The sequence below is a fragment of the Canis aureus genome, chromosome 13, assembly GCF_053574225.1.
Source record: "Canis aureus isolate CA01 chromosome 13, VMU_Caureus_v.1.0, whole genome shotgun sequence".
Classification (NCBI taxonomy): domain Eukaryota; kingdom Metazoa; phylum Chordata; class Mammalia; order Carnivora; family Canidae; genus Canis; species Canis aureus.
In genome coordinates, this window is record NC_135623.1 from 68,618,718 (window position 1) to 68,643,059 (window position 24,342).

At 37.3% G+C, this 24,342-nt stretch overlaps 1 protein-coding gene and 1 pseudogene across 1 annotated transcript in view; both read left to right on the forward strand.

Moving 5' to 3' along the window:
* The window catches only part of TLL1 (tolloid like 1), a 192,530-nt gene extending 171,117 nt beyond the window's left edge, over positions 1 to 21,413 (forward strand). The window contains exons 19-21 of the mRNA XM_077846571.1: positions 9,367 to 9,580; positions 16,785 to 17,035; positions 18,321 to 21,413. Coding sequence (XP_077702697.1) covers positions 9,367 to 9,580; positions 16,785 to 17,035; positions 18,321 to 18,455 — 600 coding nt within the window. The 3' untranslated portion in view covers positions 18,456 to 21,413. The remainder of the gene's footprint in view (positions 1 to 9,366; positions 9,581 to 16,784; positions 17,036 to 18,320) is intronic.
* On the forward strand, positions 8,296 to 8,471 carry LOC144282728 (small nucleolar RNA SNORA62/SNORA6 family; annotated as a pseudogene).
* Positions 21,414 to 24,342: the final 2,929 nt, after the last annotated feature.

Genomic DNA, 24,342 nt, shown 5'->3' on the forward strand with positions numbered 1-24,342 from the left:
CATCAGTGGACCATTGGCCTTGAATTCCTTTTTCTTAAATTGGAGGCTGGGATTTCAGATTCACTTCACAATGTTTCTACTTTAGCTTCCCTGTTCTCTGCCATGAGTTATTTCCCTCTTCGCACTGCAATTCTTGTTGCTTGGTGCTTGCTGCTTTGTTTGCGAGGATGGGTTCACTACTGTTTTAGTACAGCTTCCACCTTAGGCAGGCCCTGATTGTTTGGATTTTAGAGGTGACCTTTCTCAGTGTCCTGTGTATCCCTCCAGTGACAAGAAACTCCATCTTATATCTCCAGTTGGTCTTCTATGAGAGTTTCTTGTCCCTTCCATGGTAGTAGCTGGTCTCTACTGTTATTGCTGTAGGAACTTGAGACCAGTACTTCCCCGAAGGGAACAGTGGTTTGATGTGGGGTTTTGTTGTTGCTGTTTGCCTTTCACGGTGGGTCTGTGTCCTTGTCCTAGTGGTGACAGGATTTTCTTTCTCTCTCCCAGAAGCTTACGGTTTTTTTTTTCCCAGAGAAAAGTTGAATCAGGGCTTCATATTTTTCTCATAGCAGTGACCACTTGATTCCTCCAAGTCTGCAACACTGAGGAGGGCACTTCCTTGGCCTTCTCCTGCTCTGATCACAATTTTTCTTATGAGCAGGAGATTGGGGTCCATAGAGGAGAGATTGCAAGTGGGTGCTTCACAAGTTGCAAGCTTTAATTTTCATGCAAATATTCCACTTGAAGGTCAGGACATAAAGCATGTCTATCAACAGTGGTCATGCTTGTTAGAATCCTAAGAAGGAAATTCTCAGAAAGAAAACAAACACATTAGGCAAATATTGATCTTTACTTGTTTGACTTTGTGATCCTTGTGGAAGTACTTACAGTCTAAGCCCTCAGCTTTTTCAAATGTTAGCATCCATCAGAATTATCTGGAAGGCTTATTAAAACACACATTAGTGCACCCCAAAGTTTCCATATTGAAACATAATACTGATCCCCACTCTCTTATCCCATTAATCACATTCATATAAAAGCTGACTCACAATACACTCTAAGAGTTAGGACCACTAGAAAGTGTGTCATAACATTAGCTACCAGCTTCAAGTGATATTTGAGTTCTATATTTTTAAAATTCTTCCCATTTCAATGTTGTTATTTGGATCTATTATTATTGTCTCCCTGCTTGTTATATAACTGTTGACTAATCTTATCTACTTTAAAACTGAAATCAATATCTATAGCAGATATCACCAATGGACATTTGGCCAACCCTGTTTGTAATTCCAATTCAAACCATTGAGTCACTTTCCTATGTAGTTAGACATTTATTATATAGGAAATTTTATCAAAAAGATACATTGTTCAAGATAAATGCATTTTGCCTGGTTTCTTTAAGATCCTTAATCTTCATGGAAACACTTGAACCCAAACTGAATTTGGAAAATGGATTCCAAGGAAACTTGGGATATTATTAATCTTTTAATGGCCTGGCCAAGAGCTGCTGATAGATACTTAGTTACAAGCTAGTCTCTATGGGCCAGGGCCAAGAGAAAAAGCAAAGAAAACGTTTGTTCTCTCTGTACACCATGGAGCTTTCTTTGCAACTCATTAATTGTTTGGTTTTTTAAAAGATTTTATTTATTTTTTCATGAGAGACAGAGAGAGAGAGAGAGAGAGAGAGAGGCAGAGACACAGGCAGAGGGAGAAGCAAGCTCCATGCAGGGAGCCTGATGTGGGACTCGATCCTGGGTCTCCAAGATCACGCCCTGGGCTGAAGGCGGCGCTAAACCCCTGAGCCACCTGGGCTGCCCATCAATTCATTTATTGTTACCCCTCTTTACACAGGTTGCATGGAAAAATAAGGGAACATTTCTAAATATTTCACCCTATTCATATTAAAGCAAAGGAAAGGAAATTGTTTCTAAAGACAATTTCATAAGCTTTAAAGAAAAGTACCTTGTTTGTGAATTTTAAGAAGCTTACTGTTCTTTTTACACAAATGTTCCTTTAACTTGATACAGAATTATGTTGGGTGACATGAAAGTAGTGGTTTGTGGGTTAAACAAGTCTCTCACTATGTCTTGGATAGCCATATTTTAGTTAATTTGGTTTATTTGTAGGACTACAAATATCATGGTTATTTATACAACGTTACAATTATGTAGGTAAATGACTTAAAATAAAATTCAGTGTCCTTTGAGAGATATGAGCATTTTTGTGCATAGCATTTACTTATCATCAGCATATTCGGTTCACAATCCGACTATCCATATCTTATGTATATTATTGTGCCATAATATAAAGCTTGAACTATAAATAGTGGTCATTTTGTTGCAGATTTTCAGAAATTTAGACTTTTGGCAGTATAATGCGACTATTCTTTTTTTATACACTGATTTACTTATCTATTGCTTCATAATAAACTAACCCAAAACCTCATGACTTAAAACAAGCACTATTTTGTTATATCCTATGGTTTGGGGAGAGGGGGGAGGTCATGATTTAAGTAGTGCTTCCCTTGTCAATTCTTCTGTTGCCCGTGGTATCGATTGAGTTCAGTTAGGTGATAGTCACCTGGGTTTGGTCTGGTTTGGAGGGTCAAGGTGGCTTTTTAATAGTATGTCTGTCATCTTGGTGGAGAGAGCTGGAAGGTAGTCTCAGCGGGACAACCAGAGCACCTACATGTGACCATTCCAGTACGGTAGCCTCAGAACCATACTCTTCCCATGGTAGTACTGGGTCCCCTATGAGAGCATTTCGAGAGGCCCAGGAAGGTGCCACAGAAGCCCCTGAACATTACCTCTTCACACCCTGTCGGTTAAGGAAATTACCAAGGCTGGCCAGGATTCAAGGGGAAGAGAATTAGGCCTTATCTCTGAATGGGGACAGTAGCAGAGAATATGCAGCCATCTTTAATCCCACACATGCATTTCAGTAGATGTGTAAATGTGCACATATTTTCTGAAAGTAAAGGTAACACCAGTGAGTTACTGCTTATACTCTCCTGACAGATTTGCTCAGGGTAAAGTCCAGAACGTGTAACCAGAATACGATTGGGTTGTAGTATGCCTACCTGATAGACAAGCAGGAGATCTTAAAAGGTGATTAAAAAAAAAAAAAAATGACATGGTCAATACTGTCCTGTAACATGAAAACAACAATTTGAACATCGTAGTAGCTTAAATTATGTCTATGTTACATAATAAACATCTTTATCCCTAGATCTTGAATTTACTATCATAAAGCTAAATATAAAAATGACATATTTATGTATTTATAAATGATTATATCAGTTCTTGAAGATTTTTTGTATATTTTTTCATGTACTATTGTGGTGCGTGCTCTGATCTTCGTAAAACCTTGGAATACTGTCTTCACATAAATGTAGCAAGCTCGAGCCCTGGGATCCAGAGAGCCTGGAGTGTGTCCTTTAAAAAGGGCCTGTTCTAAAATAGGAGGTCTCTTAAATGTAGTTCCACAAATAAAAATATAAATGTTCTCGAGGTTTCCATTTTTTAAGAGTCTTCTCCAAATAATAAAGTGCAGCTTGACTGGGCCCATCTTCTACCTCACAAGACTGTGCTTGGACTAAACTAATATAGTGCCTGATGGTCTCCAAGTGGTATCATGTGTATTATCTCAAGTTAGTATCACAGCTGACACTTAAACATAAGGAAGCTGTCCTAGGCAGGTCAGGTAAGTTGGCAAGTTTATAAAGCTGGTCGGAGTCTAAGTATCTTCAAGCCCAAGATTCTCTCTCTACATTTTACTTATTTTTTTTTTTATTTTAACATCCTGCATCCATAATTACTATGTATGTGCACATATATAGTAATTTAAATGGAAATATTAATAAGACAAAGATACAGCGATTAAGTAAAATAAATACCCAAAAGAGAAATATGGAGGGATTAGGAACATAGATCTGGAACTCAGAGTGACTTTTGTCTAAACCTAAGTAGCCACGTTATCTTGAGAAAGATGCTAATCTTTTTAAGTCTCAATTTCTACATTTGGAAATTGGAGCAAATACCTACTTAGGACTTTTCTGTGTGCATTAAATGAACTTGCAGATAAAGTGTTTGGCATGATGTCTTACTAAAAGCCAATACACATCGATACATGATATCCAAATAGTAAGTATAATTGTGGCAATGATTAATAATAATCATATACCATTTTATTGGATAATCCAACCATGATCAAGTTTTTGTGTAGCCTTATGAATTTGAAATTCAATGCTGACAACTAAAGATGTAGCTAATGATTGCTTGTCAGAAACTTTTTTTTAAAAGGCCAGATAGGAAATATTATAGACCGTGTCGACTATGTGACCTGCGTTGCAGCAATTTCATTGTGCTGCTCTATGTGAGAGCATCCACAGACAATGCACAAATGAGTGCGTATGGTTGTGTTCCAGTAAAGGTTTTATTTATTTTTATTTTTATTTTTTTTTCCAGTAAAGGTTTAATTAAAAACAGCCTGAGGGCCAGACTTGGCCTGTAGGATTGAGTTAGTTAAGAGGGTCAGGGCAAAAGAGTCTGAAATCATGGAGTCCTAAGTGTTGGTGATCATTTTCCCTGAAATCAGTATGAAAACACTTAGCTCTTACTTTTTGTAGTAGACGGAATAATGTTCCTCACCAGCCCCCAAAGATGTCCCTGCCCCCGTCCCCAGAATCTATGCACATGTTACCTTACGTGGCAAAAGGAGCTGTGGTTAAATTAAGGATCCTGAAATGGAGAGATTCTCCTGACTTATCTTGGTGGGCTTGATGTGGTCACAGGGGTGTTTATGGGGAGGAAGCAGGAGACCAGACAGGAGAGAAGATGCTATACTCTTGGTTCTGAAGATGGAGCAAAGGGACAGAGCCAAGGAATGAGGGCGGCCTCTAGAAGACGGGCGAAATGCAGAGAAACAGGTCCTGCCTTCCTCTGGAAGATCCAGGGCTGCCCGCCCATCTTAGACTTCTCACGGCCATCCGAGCTCTAGGAGAGTAAATGTGCGTCATCTAAGCCACTAAACCCACGGTCATTGCTCCAGCGGCAATAGGAAAGGACACGTTTGCTCTGGTTCTCTGTGTTCGTGCGTCTTGAGTTATGAGATTCTGTGTTGACAGCTTTAAAGTAGAAAGAAACCTTGGTTGAAAGATATTTGTGGGGTGAAAGTCTTCTTATTAGAAAAGAGATGGGGCGCCTGGGTGGCTCAGTGGTGGAGGTCGTGATCCAGGTCCTGGGATCGAGTCTCGCGTCAGGTCTGCTTATGTCTGCCTATGTCTCTGCCTCTCTCTCTCTGTGTCTCATGAATAAATAAATAAAATCTTTTAAAAATTTAAAAAAAAAAAAGAAAAGAGATAAAGTTCTGAACGAATAAGGACAAGGATCTATTTTACTCCTGGCTTCATCTGTCTTGGTTTTGAGTGACGCAACAGACTATTAAATTTTGGGTATTTTTTAAAATATTTTTTAATATATTAAAGCATTAAACACAACAACAACAACAAAAAAAAAAAAAAAAAAAAAGCAGAAAAACAAAGCAGGAACAAAGTTCCAGGCATAGGGGCATCCAGCAATAGGCTAATAGTATGTCATGTTTATCTGATTTGTCATTTCCTGGAGGTTTGCTAAATTATATAGTTGCAATTTATAGCTTCATATATGGGATATTTAGAAAACAAAAACATCTACAAATGTTGCATAATTCTCCACCATCAATCCAGAAAAACTGTATTTGGTTGCAGCTTTAGAGGACTTATGGGACAGAAAAGATCTTTTGAATCAGAAGGCCGGGGTTGGTATTCCACTCCACCATGCTCCCCCGGGGCCTCTGATCCTTCCAGTATCTTGTGGGAAAACCAATGTTAGCTCTTATCGAAGACAGGGAAAGGCTACGGATGGCCGGGACCGGGGGGCTCCGAGCCTATCTCACGGCTGCTCAAATTGCATCTTACTTTTAATGGTCACCTTGGCTAAATTTTATTTCTGCGTTAAATGCTGTCATTCTATTTTCTTGTCCTTTGTGAATATATGTGGCGACTCCGAATGGCCTCATCCTTTAGCCAGTGCCTGCGTTTTCAACAAAAGCAGATGTTCACGTGAGGCTGCGTACGCAGGCCTGGCTGGGGGCCAGCTAGGTAGATTAGGCTTGCCTGGGTGTTCCAGAAACACACAGTTATTCTTTCCACAGCCTCAAACGAGAATTCAATTTTATTTCTTTTGAACGGGACTCCTTAATCTTAGTTTGCCTTGTGGGAAATGAATTAGTTACTTGTGACTAGAGCTTACAATTAATTGCTCTCTGTTTTTTTTTTTTTTCTTTTTAAAGCCTAGATTAGTAACCTTAAAATCATAGACACAGACACATAGACGTTCATGGCTCAGCACGTGTCATAAAATAAAGTAGTAAATTGTGTATCTCACTGTATCTCTGGGAATTCTACAAAAATATTTTTTAAGATTTTTCCCAGTTTCCCGTGGGCCCCTGTAATACCTTTCTGTGGCCTAGAAATATTTTTTTATTGAGGCAACATTGCTATAGAGGGAGGTCCCTAGATGTGGCTGTCCCTCTGATATTAAGGGCCAGGTTAATGAGATCTCGGCATGTGAGTCGGTCACACTTTTGCTTGTGTGGTGGAGCATTTGGGTCCGACCACCTCCTGGAAAAGGACCACCCAATCCTAGCAGATGACCTAACGGGCTGCTACCAATTTCCAAGAGGAAAATTCACTAACACCTTAATGAATGAGAATTGTTTGCATCACTTGAGAGTACGTCAGCTGCAAAACCTTTGCCTAATTCGACTCGGACAGAGTCAGTCTGATTCCATTAGTAATTTGATAAAAAGCGGGAGCCAGTTGGCTCCAGACCAGGTGTCGTTATGCCCCCAGCCCACAAGCTCACTGCCACCCTGTGTGGTGTTGCTCTGTTCTGTAAAACAGATGTTATGATTCACTCCAGACGTCCTGCATCTCATTAGGGAATGAAGTAGTCACTTAGTTATCTCATTCACTGGGTTTTCAATGGACTGAACATGTGTGGTCTGTACATTCCGATCCCATTTTAACCATTACTTGGAGGCTGTGCTGTAGAATGCCATCACCCCCATCACTCTTGCAGTTTTCTCTCCTGCACAGTAGGCTTCTCCGCTCTTTATAGGTGCGTGACTCTAAATCACATGCAAAAGAGACAGTTGTTGGACACGCAGTGGTTTTCAGATGTTGTTATTTTCCTGAAACAATGCTTTCTTTTTTTTTTTTTCTTGAAATAACGTTGATCTTATGATTCAGGAGCTTGGTTTCATGGTTGGCCTGCACCTTCACAGAGTTTCCATCCGTGGAATAGGTAGGTAGGTAAATGAATGGACACCCAGCCACCTGTCCCTGCAGGGTCTCCTCTATCCCAGGCGCTGTGTCCCCTCTACTCCATTCTCTGCCACTGGATTGCAGACGTAAATAAGTGGCCAGCGTCTGTGGTCGCCTGCCTGGAACGGCGGGCGTACGTCACGGCAAATGAAGTCTTCTTGTTCACTCTATTTTCCTGCACTGAGTTGTTTGTTTGTAAGATTCTCTGTGTGTTATTGATCTTTCTGGCACCACCCAGTCAGGGTCTTCGTAGAATGAGGTGAGCATTCCTCTTCACCCATAATGGTCATGACAAGTAATGACCCTCTAATGCTTATTGGTTAGAACATTCTAACGTATACATTTTTAAGTAGGGTGTGGTAGAGATCAGCGCGCTTTCTTTTCTTTTATTTCTTCTTTTAAGTACCTTTCATTCTTTCCTCCTACTCCCTAATTTAATATAAATTGCTTCTCCTTTCTTGCCTGACTCCTCCAAAGCCAGTGATGGCAGACCGTGGTTCGTTAAGGAATAGATAACTGGCCAGCACTGACGGAGAACCATTTGTAGTTAGTTTTTTTTTTTTTTTTCTTTCGGAATTACCAAAATGCATGCCTTAAACTTAGAATGGTGCTCACCTCGCAAAATTGTGTTAAAAAACCATGTATGTAAAAAGCTTATGTGCAAATATTTTATGCTGCAGAGACTGCAGGAAACTTAATGACTTTTTTAAGTATATATTCTATTCCTCCAGCTTTATTTTAGTGGGAATGATACTTTAGTTTTTGAAGGTCTCATGGTTTTTCTGGGGCAGGGAAAAAAGCCTTAGTTGGCAATGGCAAATAACCTAGGATTCCTGGAATTATTAATAATTAGGACATTACTATTTTGTCTGTCTCAATTAAACTTTCCTTTGTGTTGTTTAATGTGTTATACACTTAATGAATTTTTATTTTAAGAATTTGCTTCTGTACATCACTTGAGCTTAGAGTTGAGGCCTCTGACTGGCCAACGGACTCACAAGTGTAGGTAATGAGCTACACAAGGGGCATGTCTTCTGCTAACACCACAAGGGGTATGTCTTCTGCTAATACATGTCTCTGGCCCAAGGAGGGAAGTTTGATAGTAATTCTTACTACAAGTATTTTTTAAAGAAAGATAATTTGCTAAGACCTATACATAAAAATTATTACACAGGAAATATAGAATAATTTTTAAGGGCATACTAAACTTTGCAAGACTCTCAATATTAAAATACCATTTATCTTAGAAGTAAATTAAAAATAAGCTAGCCTAAAATCGCATTAGTATTCTCTGATAATATGGGCTGTAGGATCTAAAGAAAGAAGAACATAGTGAAAATGCTCTTTGTTTTAGTTCTTCTATCAAGATTTACTGTGCTTAATTTTTGTGAAAATGTAACAATTTTTTATAAAGATTTTATTTATTTATTGATGAGAGAGGCAGAGACACAGGCAGAGGGAGAAGCAGGCTCCCCATGGGAAGCCCAATGCGGGACTCGATCTCAGGGCCCTGGAGCACAATTCGAGCTGAATGCAGACGCTCAACCACTGAGCCAACCAGGTGTCCCTGTAAAAATTATTTTTTGAAGTTTTCTTAGTTTAAGTGTCCCAAGATAGGGTGATGGTCATCAAAACCAGAAGGAATCAATTTTTAAAATGCAATTATTTAAAATTTTCCAATGCACTCAATATAAACTCAGAGTTATATCGAGAATAAAATATCACTTGGTTATTATAATTTATCTAAATTCTGGAGCTGATTGTGATGGTTTTGTGATAGTTTTGATTGTGATTTAGTTGCAGTGGTTGAAGAGTAGAATTTTGCATGAGTTATTGTGCTGTTCTCCTCAGTATGTTTTTCTAGAGATTTTACATTCTACTGATTTCACACTCCTTTCAATAATGATCTCTCCGATTAATTTATTTGTGTGTCCTGAGCATGTGTTATTGATGTGCATTTCTGCTCCAAGGAAAAGAACTCATTTGAGTGATATGTGTTTTTTTTTTTTTAATAGGCCTTTAGTGAGTTTGAGATCGAGCAGCATCAAGAATGTGCGTATGATCACTTGGAAGTATTCGATGGAGAAACAGAAAAATCACCAATTCTGGGACGACTGTGTGGCAACAAGATACCAGAGCCCCTTTTGGCTACGGGAAATAAAATGTTTGTTCGGTTTATTTCTGATGCATCTGTTCAAAGAAAAGGCTTTCAAGCCACACATTCTACAGGTCAGCATATTAGGGCCATGTTTCTCTTTCCTAAGATCTAGATTTCTCTTCCAGTGAATGCGGTGGATCCCGTAACAGGAACATAAGGAATCTCTGAGCACAGCAAAAGAAATCCCACTAAAACACTGTGTGAAATATGTGAGAGTTATGCAGCAACCTACTAAACATCTTTGTAGTTGTTGAACGTTTAGAAAGAAATGCAATAGTGTGAACAAATTCATGTTCAATGCAGTATGGTCAAGTAGAATTATTTCTAAACATTTGTATCATGCATTCCATATTAACTGGAGCAGTTTGATTTATATCCTCTAACACTTAGAAATCTGCTTTTTAATATTCAAGAATTATGTTTTCTTTACCATCCTACCTGGTTGGCTAGTTTTTGCATGAATATATTTTTGTAAATCAGGTTTGCTATTTCTCTCTCTACCTTACAGTCTTATTTGTTTTTCTTTTTATTTGGTGTGCAATACAACCTTTTTCCTAATCCTAATCCCTAATTTGACTTTGTAATGGAAGTTTTCAAGAAGTAAAACATAATTCAGGAAAAAATATGGAAAATTTTAGGCGAGAATGCAGAATAACATTTTTTATAATTTGGAGTCCACTTAATAATATATTTCTTAAATATCTAGGAAATGTCCTTTTTTCCCATTCAGTTTAAAAAAAAATTGATTATAGTTTCCTAAAGTCTTTAGCTTATACTACCACCTAGTGGCCTTCTTGATGAATAAACCATTGAGGCGTTGAGGCAAGAACTCCTGTCTTGATGTATGTAACACACAGTGTAGTAGTGTACGAATTTGTCCGTAAAACAATTTAATGCAGTAATTTTTGTCATAGGTTTTGATTTTTGTTTTTATTTTCTTTCTTTTTAATTTTTTTTGAGAAATCAGAATTTTAATTATTCCATTGTCCAATGTTCTTTTCCACTTTAGTATATTTTATTATGAGCATTATTAGATTTATATTGAAATCTGTGAGAAAGTGAATATTCTCAGAATTTATCTTATTCCTACTAGTAATGGTTGGACTCATTAATCATTCAATTTAATTATTTCTCATGATTAACATAAATATTTTGAGTTGAGAAGACTCTTTCACGGACTACAGAAATTTCAAAAGGTTTTTCCATACACTTGACATTGGCTCTTTAAATATTTTCCTGATAACTTGTTGCATTGAAGGGGGGGAGTGATTATAATCCCATGATTTCATTAGTACTTTCCTGATAGCATAGAGTTTATGACATGTGTATATTTTTTAATGTTCTGGCGATCACAAGTTCCAAGAATGCAATCTGAAAACATGCTGTCAAAATTCTTGAAATAGCTGACTACCTATTTTTAAATTACCCACCTATTAATTCCTCTTTATTACTTTAATAAAACATACTTTTATAGGATTTTTTTACTCTTTGTGAGTAGGAGGACTAAGTTTTATATTACGTTACAGTATCCTGGGTGGTACATTTTGGGTTTTTGGTCCATTCATGCATCACCTAGCTGGAAACTTTGGAGAAGATCATTTCTTTGCACTTTGGTTTCCTCATCTGTAAAATACTGTTTAGGGTTTCTTATAGCTATAAACCTCTTTAATTTGTATGGCATCTGCTCTTGGATCCTATTTGTATTGTTTATATTACCATTAAGAATCCATTGGTAGGATCCAGGTGAGGTCTAACAGAGATCACGTATCGAGATCTGACGGTGGTGTATGTGGCATGTCTTTGGCATGTTAGGCACGCACATGTACTTAATATACATTTTGCGTATATTGAGACCTCAAAGACTATATGATGTATTACTATCCTCATTTTTCAGAGGAAGAAATGGAAAATCTGGAGGATTACTTAATTTTCAGAGATTTCAAAAATTATGTCAAAGCCTGGATTTTATTCTTATTTTGTCTCCAAAGCTCATGTACTTTCCACTGTAGCATATTTTCTCTTTATGTAAAAGTCTTGGATTAGGAAGCAAATTGATATAAAACCAGTCACTGTTACTGAAACACCAGGTATAGATTGATGCTTCCTCATGTAAGTTTTTAAAAATCCTCTGTTCAAAGTATGTAACATTTATTGGCTGTTCAGTTCACATCCACTCAAATACCCACATGAGCCACAGATCACATTTTTGTTGGGCAAAATGTGCCTTGGGTATTGTTTAATCCAGCCCTGTTATCTTACCCTTGAGGATTCCAAACTAAAACTTACATGACAAAAAAAAAAAAAAAAAAAAAAAGAAGCAACTTATATGACAACCAAAGTAGAGCAACAACAACAAAATAATAGTTGGTATTGGAATCCTGGCTTCTTAATTCCTACTCATTTGCTGTCGTCAGAATTTTTGATGTTATCTGTGGCTTTTTTCTCTTCACCCATAAATTTTTGCTCTCACCCAGCTACTGTTTCTGGGTCTATTTGTTTCATACTGTTACTTTTTTTTTTTTTTTTAAGATTTTATTTATCTATTCATGAGAGACACAGAGAGAGAGAGAGGCAGAGACACAGGCAGAGGGAGAAGCAGGCTCCATGCAGGGAGCCCGATGTGGGACTTGATCCCAGGACCCTGGGGTCACACTCTGAGCCGAAGGAAGGCAGACGCTCAACCCCTGAGCCCCCTGGGGATCCCTATACTGTTACTTCCTGCTAGTCATACATGCGGAAACCCTTCTACGTAGTGACTACTATTGATCTCAAAGCTTTCTCTTTAACAAGTTCATTTAGTCCATAGTCTTTCATCAGGCATTTATTTGGTACCTGTTTTGGAGAGACACTGGAAGGTATTAGTAATTCATAGGAAAAAAAGAAAATTAGGTATTTGTGGGAATTTACCAGGAAACAGAAGAAATTTCTGTCTTTTGACAACTTACAGTCTTAAGTTAAACTTTTTTTTTTTAAGTTAAACTTCTGATTTTCAGAAGTTTCTGTACTTTTGATTTTTTTAGTCAGTTCCTATTGACAAGATGGTCACATCCCGTGCTGCATCAGCCAATTTTTGCTACATGTATAGAATTTTACATGTAGCAGAAATTACTTAATATTTAGTTACTCATTATTTACTGCCTTCTGAAATATGTGTGACCATTATCGACCCTGAAATGGGCCTGAAATACACATTTTAATTTGGTTGAGTAAATACCATTTTAATTTGGTTGAGTAAATTTATATTTCTGCATACAATTTGAATTCTTTACATAAGAAAAGCTTCTAATGCCATGGATTTTGAAACCAGGTGATTAGAAATACGGCTCTACTATGGCTTTATGGCTATTTTTTTCACAGCATTATGTATTTGGATTTTATTAGAAAGAGTCCTTTTTTCCCTCCGCTGGTGTATATCCAAATTCTAAGCCCAAATACATTTAATCAGGTAACAAATAGCGTTATACCACCCTTAGATCAACTTATTGCAGGAAACACATCTGTCAGCAATATATATACATATATATATATATATATATATATCTCCTGTGTATTCTCTCAGAGATATGGCTGTAATACAGAAAAAGAGGGAAATTTGAGGAGAAAATAATATTTTAATACACGACCTGTCAAAAAAAAATTTAAAAAGAGGGAAGACCAACCATAAGAGAGACTCTTAAGTGTAGAGAACAAACTGAGGGTCCCTGGAGGGAGGTGGGCAGGGGATGGGCTAAGGGGGGGTGGGGTAGAGGGGGGCACTCGTGGTCGGGAGCACTGTAAGTGATGAGTCTCTAAACTTCTGCTCCTGAAACTAATATCACTATGTGTTCACTAACTAGAATTTATATAGAAACTTGAAACATTAAAAAAAATAAAATGAAATACTGTCTGGTGGGACTTGTTTGGTGCGGCCCACGGCGTCATACTACTCATCGATGACATTTAAAAATCAAACAAGAAAAAAAAAATCAAACGAGGCATTCTTAAGCTTCTTAGAAAGGAAATTATTTTGATCTAGTTCAATTAAATTAGAATGGCCACTAAAAGCATTTATAGGTCAGATTACAGGGCCTCTTTGGGAATTTAATACTTTATGGGGAAACAAACAATCATGTCTTTCCGAATTAAAACAAAAGCCACCCCCAGGCTTCCTGTCCCTTCTTGTCACCTTTCTTATTCGGCTTCACTTTTATTTTCCAGAGTTCTGTAGAAGATGTTCGGGCGGCTTATAAAGTATTTTCAAGAGAATAATACGGCTGACATGCCACACTAGTTTTATATTGTTCCAACTTGGTAAATGAATAGGAATATTTTCAGGAGATGTATTTCGTTAAAAACCCTTAAAGGGACCATATTAACTGATATATTGACCGTATTTCGAAGAATCGCCCCCAGGAATCTCAAAGACACCGTAGGCAATTGCCCTCAGGCTGCCAGTTATTTTCTGCTTATGGAATTTCAGGGCGTATTAAAATCACACATCTTGTGCATATAATATTTAAATCTTTGTTCTTAAAATTTTTATCCTGTGGACTAAATTTTTTCTCTCTCGTTCTCTTTTTTCATGGTTGGACCTTTAATTCCAGATTTATTAGTGTGATCACTGATGCATAGGGACGCGGTGGTGCACGGCCGCATGAAGGAAAATAGGCAAACTTCTGAGACACTTTAAGTCATCCTGAAATGTAATTTACTTATTTTGAATAGGGCCACTTTTGAGACATTCTCAGTAAAATCAGACCATAGCTTCTCACTGTCATTTTCAGATTCATGGAGGCTTCCTGGAATCTCGTTTTCCATTTTGTTCGATGACCTTCCTTCCTCCTTGATTCTTGTTCCAGGCGGGGGCTGACAGAGGACGGCCTCCTCTGGACCTTGCTCTTCTGTCTTCGTAGACATGCGGGAGCTGCGCCTCCTTCCGCTCCTTCTGGCTGCGGGATAAAGTAATACAAGGGCCCGCAACTATTTTTCTTTTTTTAAGTTGAAAACAAAACAAATCAGGCAATTCTATCAAACTTTGAGACCAGGTTGAGTTTTTAAAAATTTCCCTATGTGAGATTACCCTGGTTTATACCTTTGTATGTTAAATTTGGAAATATTTTTCACAAAATATCTTGCTGGCCTTCAAACATAGAAGTCTCCCTTCATGATAGCAGGTTAAGGGTGTTTTCAATCGTTTTTTATTTTTCCTGGCTTTTCATTTCATACACGAATGGATCGCTAGCAGCACAGATGATGGCATTGAGATGTTCTCACTGGAAAATAATGACAGTGATGGTGGAGGCCTACGTGAAGCTAGCCTTGCCCGTGTGCCTCCATTTCCCATATATTATCCCATCCACTCTTCTTCTAGACCGTGTGATGTGAGTACTAGGTATGATCTTTGTTGTAGACGTGAAGTCCCACTGCTGATGACAGGCAAAGGCCAGATTTGCACCCAGGTGGTGTGGCCGTGGAGAGCTGTCAGAGAGCAAGGACGATACTTCTTGGAATTAGGGAAGCACCGTGGTGGGAAGGGTAGGATGTTTGACCTCCAGTCGGTGGGATTCAGGAGAAGATGTTCAAGAGGGGAGTCTAGCTTTCAGGTGATCCTAACACGTTCACGTTTGCAATAGCGGTGCCTTTATCAATTGGTTGTGCAAGATGCCCCACCTGCCCCCCTGGAGCAGGGAAGGACACTTCAGCTCTTCATGGAATACAGCCCAGCGGGGGAGTTATTCTCATGGCTGGAAGCCCCGGTTGGCAGTTGGAGCATATATCCGCCACGCACAGGCTCGAAATGGCTTTGTGGGTGATGGTGCCCATACGTTTGGTGGAGCCTACCTGTACTTAGATACACCTGAGTGGGGCTCCAGCCTGGGGATTCAGAAGGATTTTGTCATTTAAAATCACCAGTTCTGGCAAACCATGTGCAAATTTGAAAAATCCCATGAGGTGTTGTAGTTGTGGAGTCCACCCTCACCGGTGTCACCAGGGACTGTGTGGTCGCAGTTGGCCGTGAGAGTGTGACACTGTTTTGATAATCTAGGGTCCTGGCTCGTCCACATCTTTCCACCTTGGATTTTTGTTCTTGTTACCTCCCAGCTTATGCCAGCTTTCCTGGGACTTGCTTGGTTTTAGCCCTGAAAGTACTGCTTTCAGACCAGGAACCTCTTATTGCTTGACAGACAGAAAGAAACCCTACTTTCTTCTAACATTTCTTATATCTTTTCTTTTATAAGAAGAGATCTTTTTATATCTTCTCCCCCGACCCCCTGCCATGAGTTTGCATGTAGATTGGTTGGAGGGGGTCTCTATTTAATTTCTAGGTTTCTGGGGTTTTTTTGTTTGTTTGTTTTTATTTTGTTTTGGTTTTTGAATCTCTAGGCATTGGAAAGTTTTGGGGCTGAGATTACAAAGTTTCTGAGAAAAGTCTTGAAAACTTTTATTTCTAAATTATGCTAGCTGGAAATCTTTGTGCATACTCTTCTATTTCTTTGGTATATTTACCTCTAGTGACAAAAGCAATAACTGGTAAACCATATGTTTATTAATATCTTTCTGAAAAAGAAGCTGTGAAAAGAGCATTTGATTTTTTTATTTATTACAAATATGAAATATAGTTAACAGGTTCCGATACTACCAATGTTACTACAAATAAGGATGCATGTATGTTTTTCCCAACCAAATTAGATAAATATTTCTACCTAAGTAAAACTGTCCTACATATTCTATGTAGAGTTCTATATCATTCATGTACACACAGGAGTTTTATATATATTTTTTTATTTTTAAGTTATTTCTTGTTCCTTTGGATTCTGGGTTCTTGAATGATTAACAGTAAACCTGAATTAAGATACTGACCTCTTTTTTTTTTTTTTTTGTATAAAAACTAGTTAGTGGAGACTAAAAACAGCATCGTGTATAACAATGAAAAAATTTGAGAGTGACTATATGCTAGGCAGTGTTTTAAGTGATTTTCATGTATCCATTAAATCCTCAAAACCCACTGAGATTGGTATTATTTTCATCATCTGCATTTTGCCCAATGGATCAGGGAAATGACGTCACTCCTCTAAAGTAGCTGAGCTCCCCGGTGTTGGCAGTGATATTCCAACCCAGCAATGCCGAGGGCCTGTGGTGATTGATCCCCAGCACAGCCTCAGACTCTACGATTATGGGAGATACGTCTGAGGATCAAAATGAATTCAGAAGTCAGAGAATGCTTACACCATATCAGAACTGACATTGGACTTGCTCAAGCTCACTGAATTTATTTCATTTTTCTTTCCCGGGCAGAGTGCGGTGGCCGGCTGAAAGCAGAGCTGAAGCCCAGAGACCTGTACTCACATGCTCAGTTTGGTGATAACAACTACCCGGGACAGGTTGACTGCGAATGGCTGTTAGTGTCAGAACGGGGTTTCCGCCTGGAGTTATCCTTCCAGATTTTTGAAGTGGAGGAAGAAGCTGACTGTGGCTATGACTATGTTGAGCTCTTTGATGGTCTTGATTCAACCGCAGTGGGGCTTGGTCGATTCTGTGGATCAGGGGTAAATACAGTCCCTACAAGATACCATAGCCATGGTAGAAAATGCCCATTGAGTCATGACTGTGATGTGTACCATATACAAATTGGCAATGTTTTTACCAAAAAAAAAAAAAAAAAATCACATCCTATTCTTATTGGCTTGACAAATTATGCTGGGCCTCTACTCCCTTACCTCTTCTCCATCTCTAGTGAGTTTTCTCAATAATATCACCTAAGAGAGATGAACTTAGTAGGTATAATTGTTTGTTACTGTCCACATCCTAACTTTTTCTATTCAGGTTCTTATTGTGCAATAAACATTTAAGCATTTAAGAATCTAAAGGCAATAAATTTAAAGACACACCTTTGATGGTTTTGTAGGCTTCTTAAATTAAAAAACAGAGGCAAAGGAATATACACACCATTCAAATTGGCGTTCCCGTCTCAACAAATACGCTTGCTGAGTGGCAGGGCCACCCCTGGTGTGTGGGCTTAGCCAGTGCTGCCAGAATGTTCCACTGGAGTGTGCGCTTGTGCATGGGACAGAATGCCAGATCCAGGTCAGAGTGTCACCACGAGAAATAAGAGAAAAAGGAAAGTCTAAGATTTCCTTAATGCTTCCCCCCCACCCGGGACCCCCTGCAAAAATATCAAGTGGTCTTCTGAATACATACATATTTTGTTCTGAAGACATTAGTTCCATTTTTTTGTCTACTAGTGCCTATTGCTTACATAATCCTGAACTTGAATAATATTGAATTCCTGTCCAAATACCAGCTGAAATGAAACGAAAAAGCTTCTTGGTATTTAGGTCATTAAAACGAACAGGAATGGACGATTTGGATTCTGGAAGTGGCTCTGCCTCAGAGCACCTTCTTTTTTTTTTAATACATTTATTTTTTATTGGTGTTCAATTTACCAACATACAGAATAACACCCAGTGCTCATCCCGTCAAGTTCTTTATCTTCTTTGAGCCTTACTTTATTTACTTGTAAATCACAGGAACTTGGCTTAAAATCTGGGGGAAAAAAAACCACCAAGTTCCAGAACTTGGGAACAGACTTATGTTCCAAGCCCAGCTACATTAATGCCTATGATCTTGAGCATGTCATTTGTTTCTCTGAATCTCAAGTTGGCTCATCTGTAAAATGAAGAAGTCACTTATACCCACTTTTCGAGGTTGTTGGGAGGATTAAATCACATACCAGAGGGGGGAAAAAAATCCCAAACATGAATTACACTGAAGAAAAAAAGTGACTGATTCTGTTGTTTGTTTATTTGCCTGTTTGTTTGTTTTTGTCTTCAGCCACCAGAAGAGATCTATTCAATTGGGGATGCTGTTTTAATTCATTTTCACACTGATGACACAATCAACAAGAAAGGATTTCATATAAGATACAAAAGCATCAGATATCCAGATACCATGCATACCAAAAAATAACACCAAAACCTCCATCAAAACGTAAAGGAATGTGCATAATGGAGAGAAGACGTATTTTTTTTAAATGAAGATATTAGTACAAATGTTTTATATAATGAGTCTGACCGGAAGAAAACTGTAAGACCAGGATTATGTCTGTACTAAAAGAGAAGTTTTCAAGCCAACCCTGATCAGCATTGCCAAGACATTGCAACTCCATGCTTGATGGTATAAATACAAATAAAGCTGGTGAGAGGGCATCATGTAACTTCAAGGAAGACTCCAGAAGCTTTTGTTCACGGCTTGACATAGATGCCTTGCAATTCAGACAGTTCAATTCAGGGTCTTGACCTTGCAGAGTGTTTCTTTTTGACGATTTTCAAGATTTTGGGAGAAAGAAAATGAATTTGCAGGTCATAAACTGAAAAACCCTCTTCTCGTATCTTAGGATAATTGCTTTGGCTTTATATCTTGGATACAGATCCATATAGGATGTTGCGAAATGGGAGTCTTAAGGGCAGTTTTGCTTTAAGTGTGGGCGTGTCTGATGTTTGGGAACTGGAATATTTCAGCTTCATTATTTTCACTTGCAGGCCAGATTCACCTCTTTGAAACACAAAAAGATCTTGACACCACTTCATTTTATTGACCCTTTGACAAGTTGGAAATGCCGATAGTGTCCATGATGGCAGTTACACTCTAGACATCATTTATTTAAGTCCTGGAAAATGCCCAGTTGATTGGTAAACTCAAGTTCTTTCAGTGAAAGTGCTGCCTTTTCACACCAAATTTAAGAAGCGTTGTGATGTCTTGGGAACTTCACGAGGGAACTCCCAACAGGTGTGAACAGAATTCTTCGAAGGGACTGCCTGGATGGTCCATTCTCGAGTCACCAGTGCTGCTACTGTCTTTTCTGTTGTTGTTGATCTGTTGTAGTTGTTATTGCTGATGTTGTCATGGTTGATGTTATATTTAAAAAAAATGAAATGAAGTGGAAGTAGGCCATGTAGTCATTGAAAGAGCTGTCTCTCTCTCTCTCTCTCTCTCTTTCTCTCTCTGTCTCTCTCTTTTTCTCTTCTTGGGATTCGGTTAAAAAATGCAATGTTGGAAAAAAAAAGATTTGTTTCTGAAAGACTTTCTATGGTGCTATTCCATAAATGTTTTTTTTAAACAAAATTTTTGACCTTTGAGCCAACCACCTGTAGACTATGAATGTTTCCCTATGTCTGTCTGGTGGCATTTGAAGACTAAAGACTTGTTCAGTGTATCAAGAGTCTATCATTGCAGGGCAGCAGTTGTCCCGTGGACCCAACTACTTATAATGCCTTAGAATTCTTGCACATGATCACACAGATCCTCCTGGAGACACACCTTTTGAAAGGTTGAACATAATAATGTATGTTAACTAGCAGCTCTATGAGGAAAATCCATTTCCGTGACTGAGAACATGGGGTATAAATATGGTGACCCACTTTTGTTGTAGAAAATGAATTATCTGCTTTAAAGCCATGCGTGTTTTTAATATTGTGTATGTATATGTGAGGTCGTCTGAGTGAGTGAAGCTATAAGAAGGTGAGAAGTAGTGGGGGATGGAAAAGTTAAAATTTATGTGCCAAGTTCTACTAGAACCCTGTTTGAAGTAGCACCTTTCTTTTAGGAGATTTCATGGGCAAATAATAGGAACTTCTAATAATTATCAACAACGTGAAAAAAAAAAAGGTTTTTTCCTTGACAGAAACTCTATTTTGATATGTTTTGATGCTGACGTAGATTGCTATCTGAAGTAGGTTTGTTTCTGTTACCTGTCCATGAACACTTGACGTTTAATAAAATTGGGTATTTTTCTTCATTTTTACAAAATTAAGCTATACACACAGGTGTAGCTTATTCATTTTTTTTTGGTCCTTGTTGCCCTGAAAAATATTTTCTTGCGTATGAATTATTATATGTAAATACATTTTTAAAACCAATCTTTTGATCTTATTGAATGTTACTTTGGGAATGTGTAACTATTGCCTGCAATATAATGAGCTTTTTAGTGGAGCTGATTTATTCCAGTAACTTCTATATTTTTTCACTTAATCTTCAACTAGCCAAAATATATCAGGAATGGGAAGGAGAGGGGAAAAACCCATAATACCTAGTGTACTACACTATGCCTAGCTGGGTACTAGGCACATGGCACTAGCTTTTTAAAAAAAAACTTTATGCTACCCTTTGAGAATTGTGGTGATGTTCTCATTTTGTAGTTCAGGAATGGAGGCTCATAGAAAGTATGTAACGTTCCCAGGATCACAGTGTAAAGTTAGATGTTGAAACCCAGCTTGTCTGATATAAAAATCTGTGCTTGTTCTACAAAATGTAGTAGAATCAATCTTGACATATATAAATAGTAGACATGTTTTTATGGTGAAACCTTTCCACATAAAGTAAATTTTAGGGGTGAATTACAGTAAAACCATCAGGATAAATATATTGTTCTTTTCAGGAACAGCATGACAATTCGAATATCAACTGTAGATATCTTTAAGAACCACAGTTAGTGCTAGAAATTAAAAAAAAAATAACCTACTCTAGTTCAGAGTTAGTAACGTGGATGGACCTTTTGTTAAAATAAATGCATTAAATTATTCTATCTGGCGTGGTAGGGGAAATGTAGTTTTCTAGTTTAAGAAATATTCTGGATATTATGATTGAGATCTTATTAGGCCACAGCGAGCTGCTTTCAACACAACCAAGAAATGAAAGTGAAAAGATATTTAGAAGGTATATATAGAGATGTCCCAACTTCAGATCTTCAATGTGAACATTAATTTTTACTGTATCTTATGTCAGATATCAATTTGCTGCATATTGTTTTTATATTAATTCAATTTTGGCTTAAATGTGTTGTTAAGTGCAAGTACAAACAGCTTTGTTGTTATTTTGTTAATAGTTGTTACTGTTTCAAGCATTTTATTAAATTAATTTTGTAAATTATTTTCAACCCTTACATCAGTATATTGGTTGTGCTCTCTATTTGCCAAAGTTCTAACTCCTATACGATCCTCACTAACTATACACAGAAAATACTGCTCCTATTTAATATGATTTTATTAAATTATTTTTCAAGTCAATTTTGAATATTAATCTAGTTTATTAATGAGATCATGACTTAGCATAATTTCACAAAACAACATTTAAAATATGTATGAGAAGCAGCAATAGTATTTCCAAAGTCTCCAAATGTCCCCTTCCTGTATTGGCTGGATTTTTGCTATGTAAGACTAATTTTAATATATCACAGTATCAGATTCAAATCCTGTCCAATTTTGTTTTTAAATTTCTTAGTCTCTTTTATTTGGTCTCTATTGCTACTATATTTTTGCTGGTAAGCCTCAAATATTAAATTTTGCTCTCTCATACAGAAAATCTCTAAAAGCTTCTAATGACTATTATTCTTCATAAGGGTAAATATTACTTTTTATAAGTAAAGTATAACCATGTGTGATATTTAAAAATAACTTACTTAAAGCAGTTATCAAAATGTTTGGAAATTGTGTTCAGTGACAATGGGAATAAAACTTGCCTTTTGGAAAAACTTTAATACCATTTGTGAAATCTGGCATGGGAGGAGGAAAGCAGGAACAACAGTTACCTCCTAAAGATTTGTAGATTGAAGTTATGCCTTCTATTTTATGAGAAAAAAATTGTGTAAAATGACCATATCAAAAAGAAAACAAAAAGCTGGTCTGTGAACGAATTAAAGCTTTCTATGCTTCAGTGCTTAGGAAGTGGTCACCAATGAGTAGTTAGCTGTTAGTCTTTAGCATTATTATTATAAAATTAGGACCCACTGTCATTAGCTTAAGAAATAATTGATGTAACAGATGGATCTAATACATTGCGAGATATTATTATTGGTCTCCAAACTTTCTTTTGACATCGACTTGTTTCATTGTCCGGCCGCAACCTGCCCCCTTTCAGCCTCCTACCAGTAAATTCAGCCTGCTTCCAGGCTTCCAAGAAGGTCCACTCCTCCTATGCAGGAGGATCCCAGAAAGATTTAGGGCCCCGAGCACATCTCACTATATACAACTTCCCTCTCATCCAATACTTTAAATAAAAAATTAAAAGCATTAAATCACCTTCTAACTTTTGAAAACTTGGAGTGGAAACATCTGGGTTAAAACAGACGCAGACAGAAGACTTAAGAAACCAACATGCAGCTTAAGACATGTGGATAAAAGGTCCTGGTGGCTGGGTCTTGTCTTGCCTTTGCTTCCCCAGGGGCAAGGGGTTGAGTAAATAATGAAATTACTTGTGTTATTATGTGTTATTCTATACAAATACCAGCTACTGGCTTCACCAGTCCTTCTGCTCTTACTCGGCTCTGTCTACCTGTTGTTTGTGTAGCTAAGAAACCAGTTATATAGCATTTTATTTTTGCCCAATTATCAATTTTTTTAGCATATTTGCATCCGAAATAAAAATAGCAACTAAGGTTCTTCAAAGCAACTTATAATACTGTAAATGTGCTCAATGCTTTAGTGTATTGTGCAAATTACATTTAAAAAACCAGATCCAATGGTGTTTCTTCTATAAAATATTATAGGGTCATTAATTAGTCATAATATTTAAACTATAAGACAAATCTACGAACTGAAAAATCTCCTTTGTCAAAAGCTCTATTAGGATTTTTTTTGGAAAGAGTACCTATTAGAAATATAGTTAAAAATGATAATTTTCAATCAAAATGTAAAAGTGCATTTATATCCCCTCATGATATTTTTATGTCAGAATCAGTGACTGACAAAAGTGACAGCTAAATGCTAAAATAATGGTGATAAAGTTGAGGTCAGAAGGAGGGGTTTATTGCAAGGAATGCCATTAAATTATTTAAACAGGAAGGTTGCCAGAAAAGACAAAGTGAAAGGATAACAGATAATAAAGCTTAGATATGTAAAGCTACCCTAAAAGAATATCTAGTGAACATACTTTAGGAGGCTATAATTAAAAAAATATTTAGTGAACATTCTTTAAGAGGCTATAATTACAAAATCAAAGTGAATTGTAAGAAAATTCTCCACGAGGATCTAATAAATTTGTTAAGGTCGTTTTTATAAAACAGAATGTCTATTACTTGGGTTTGAATTCCCTGGGAGTAAGGGTCCTTCATTAAAACTTTTGTCATTTTCAAACAAAAGACATATTACAACCATGTAGTTTATTCACTCATTTATTTCACAAATATTTGCTTGATTCCTTTGAATATTCTTAGCACTGTACTAGATACTAACAATTTAATGAAAGGTTGAAAAAGAAAAAAAATGACGGTCTTTGCTTTTGTGCAGGTTAAATTCTAGCTCTCGAAGAGATAAACATTAATTAAAAGCAATCACAATGTGTCAAAATTGCAGTATAAAACATGCATTTATATTTTACAGCCTTTTGGGGGACATTATTCCAAATAACATGGTTGTATCTTGAGAAAAGTATTAACATGCATCCTTCCTTATCCTTGGTTTTCTAGTCTTCTTACTTGCCTTTGTTCTTTTTAAAATTTCAATTGTCCTCTAAAATTAACTTTTTTTTGCATCAAGTTGAATTTTTCAACTTGTAAATTATTCGTTCTCAAAATAGATGATGGGAGTGGCACAGCATATCAAAATTCTGATGTTTATTCCTGTAATTATTTAACAAATAGAAATAATGTAACGTACCAAAAGCACTGCTGATGGCCAGCACAAATAGTGCTTGATAAATTCTAATTCTTATGATCCACGTTAGGATACTTGAAACCCCAAATCTCCAATCAATGCTGTCCTAACGAGTGGAAAGGGATGTTTTGCAATTGCAGTATGACTTGTGCCTCATCGCCTCACTATACGTATCCTTGCATTCTAGTAGCTCTACAGATAATGCTGCC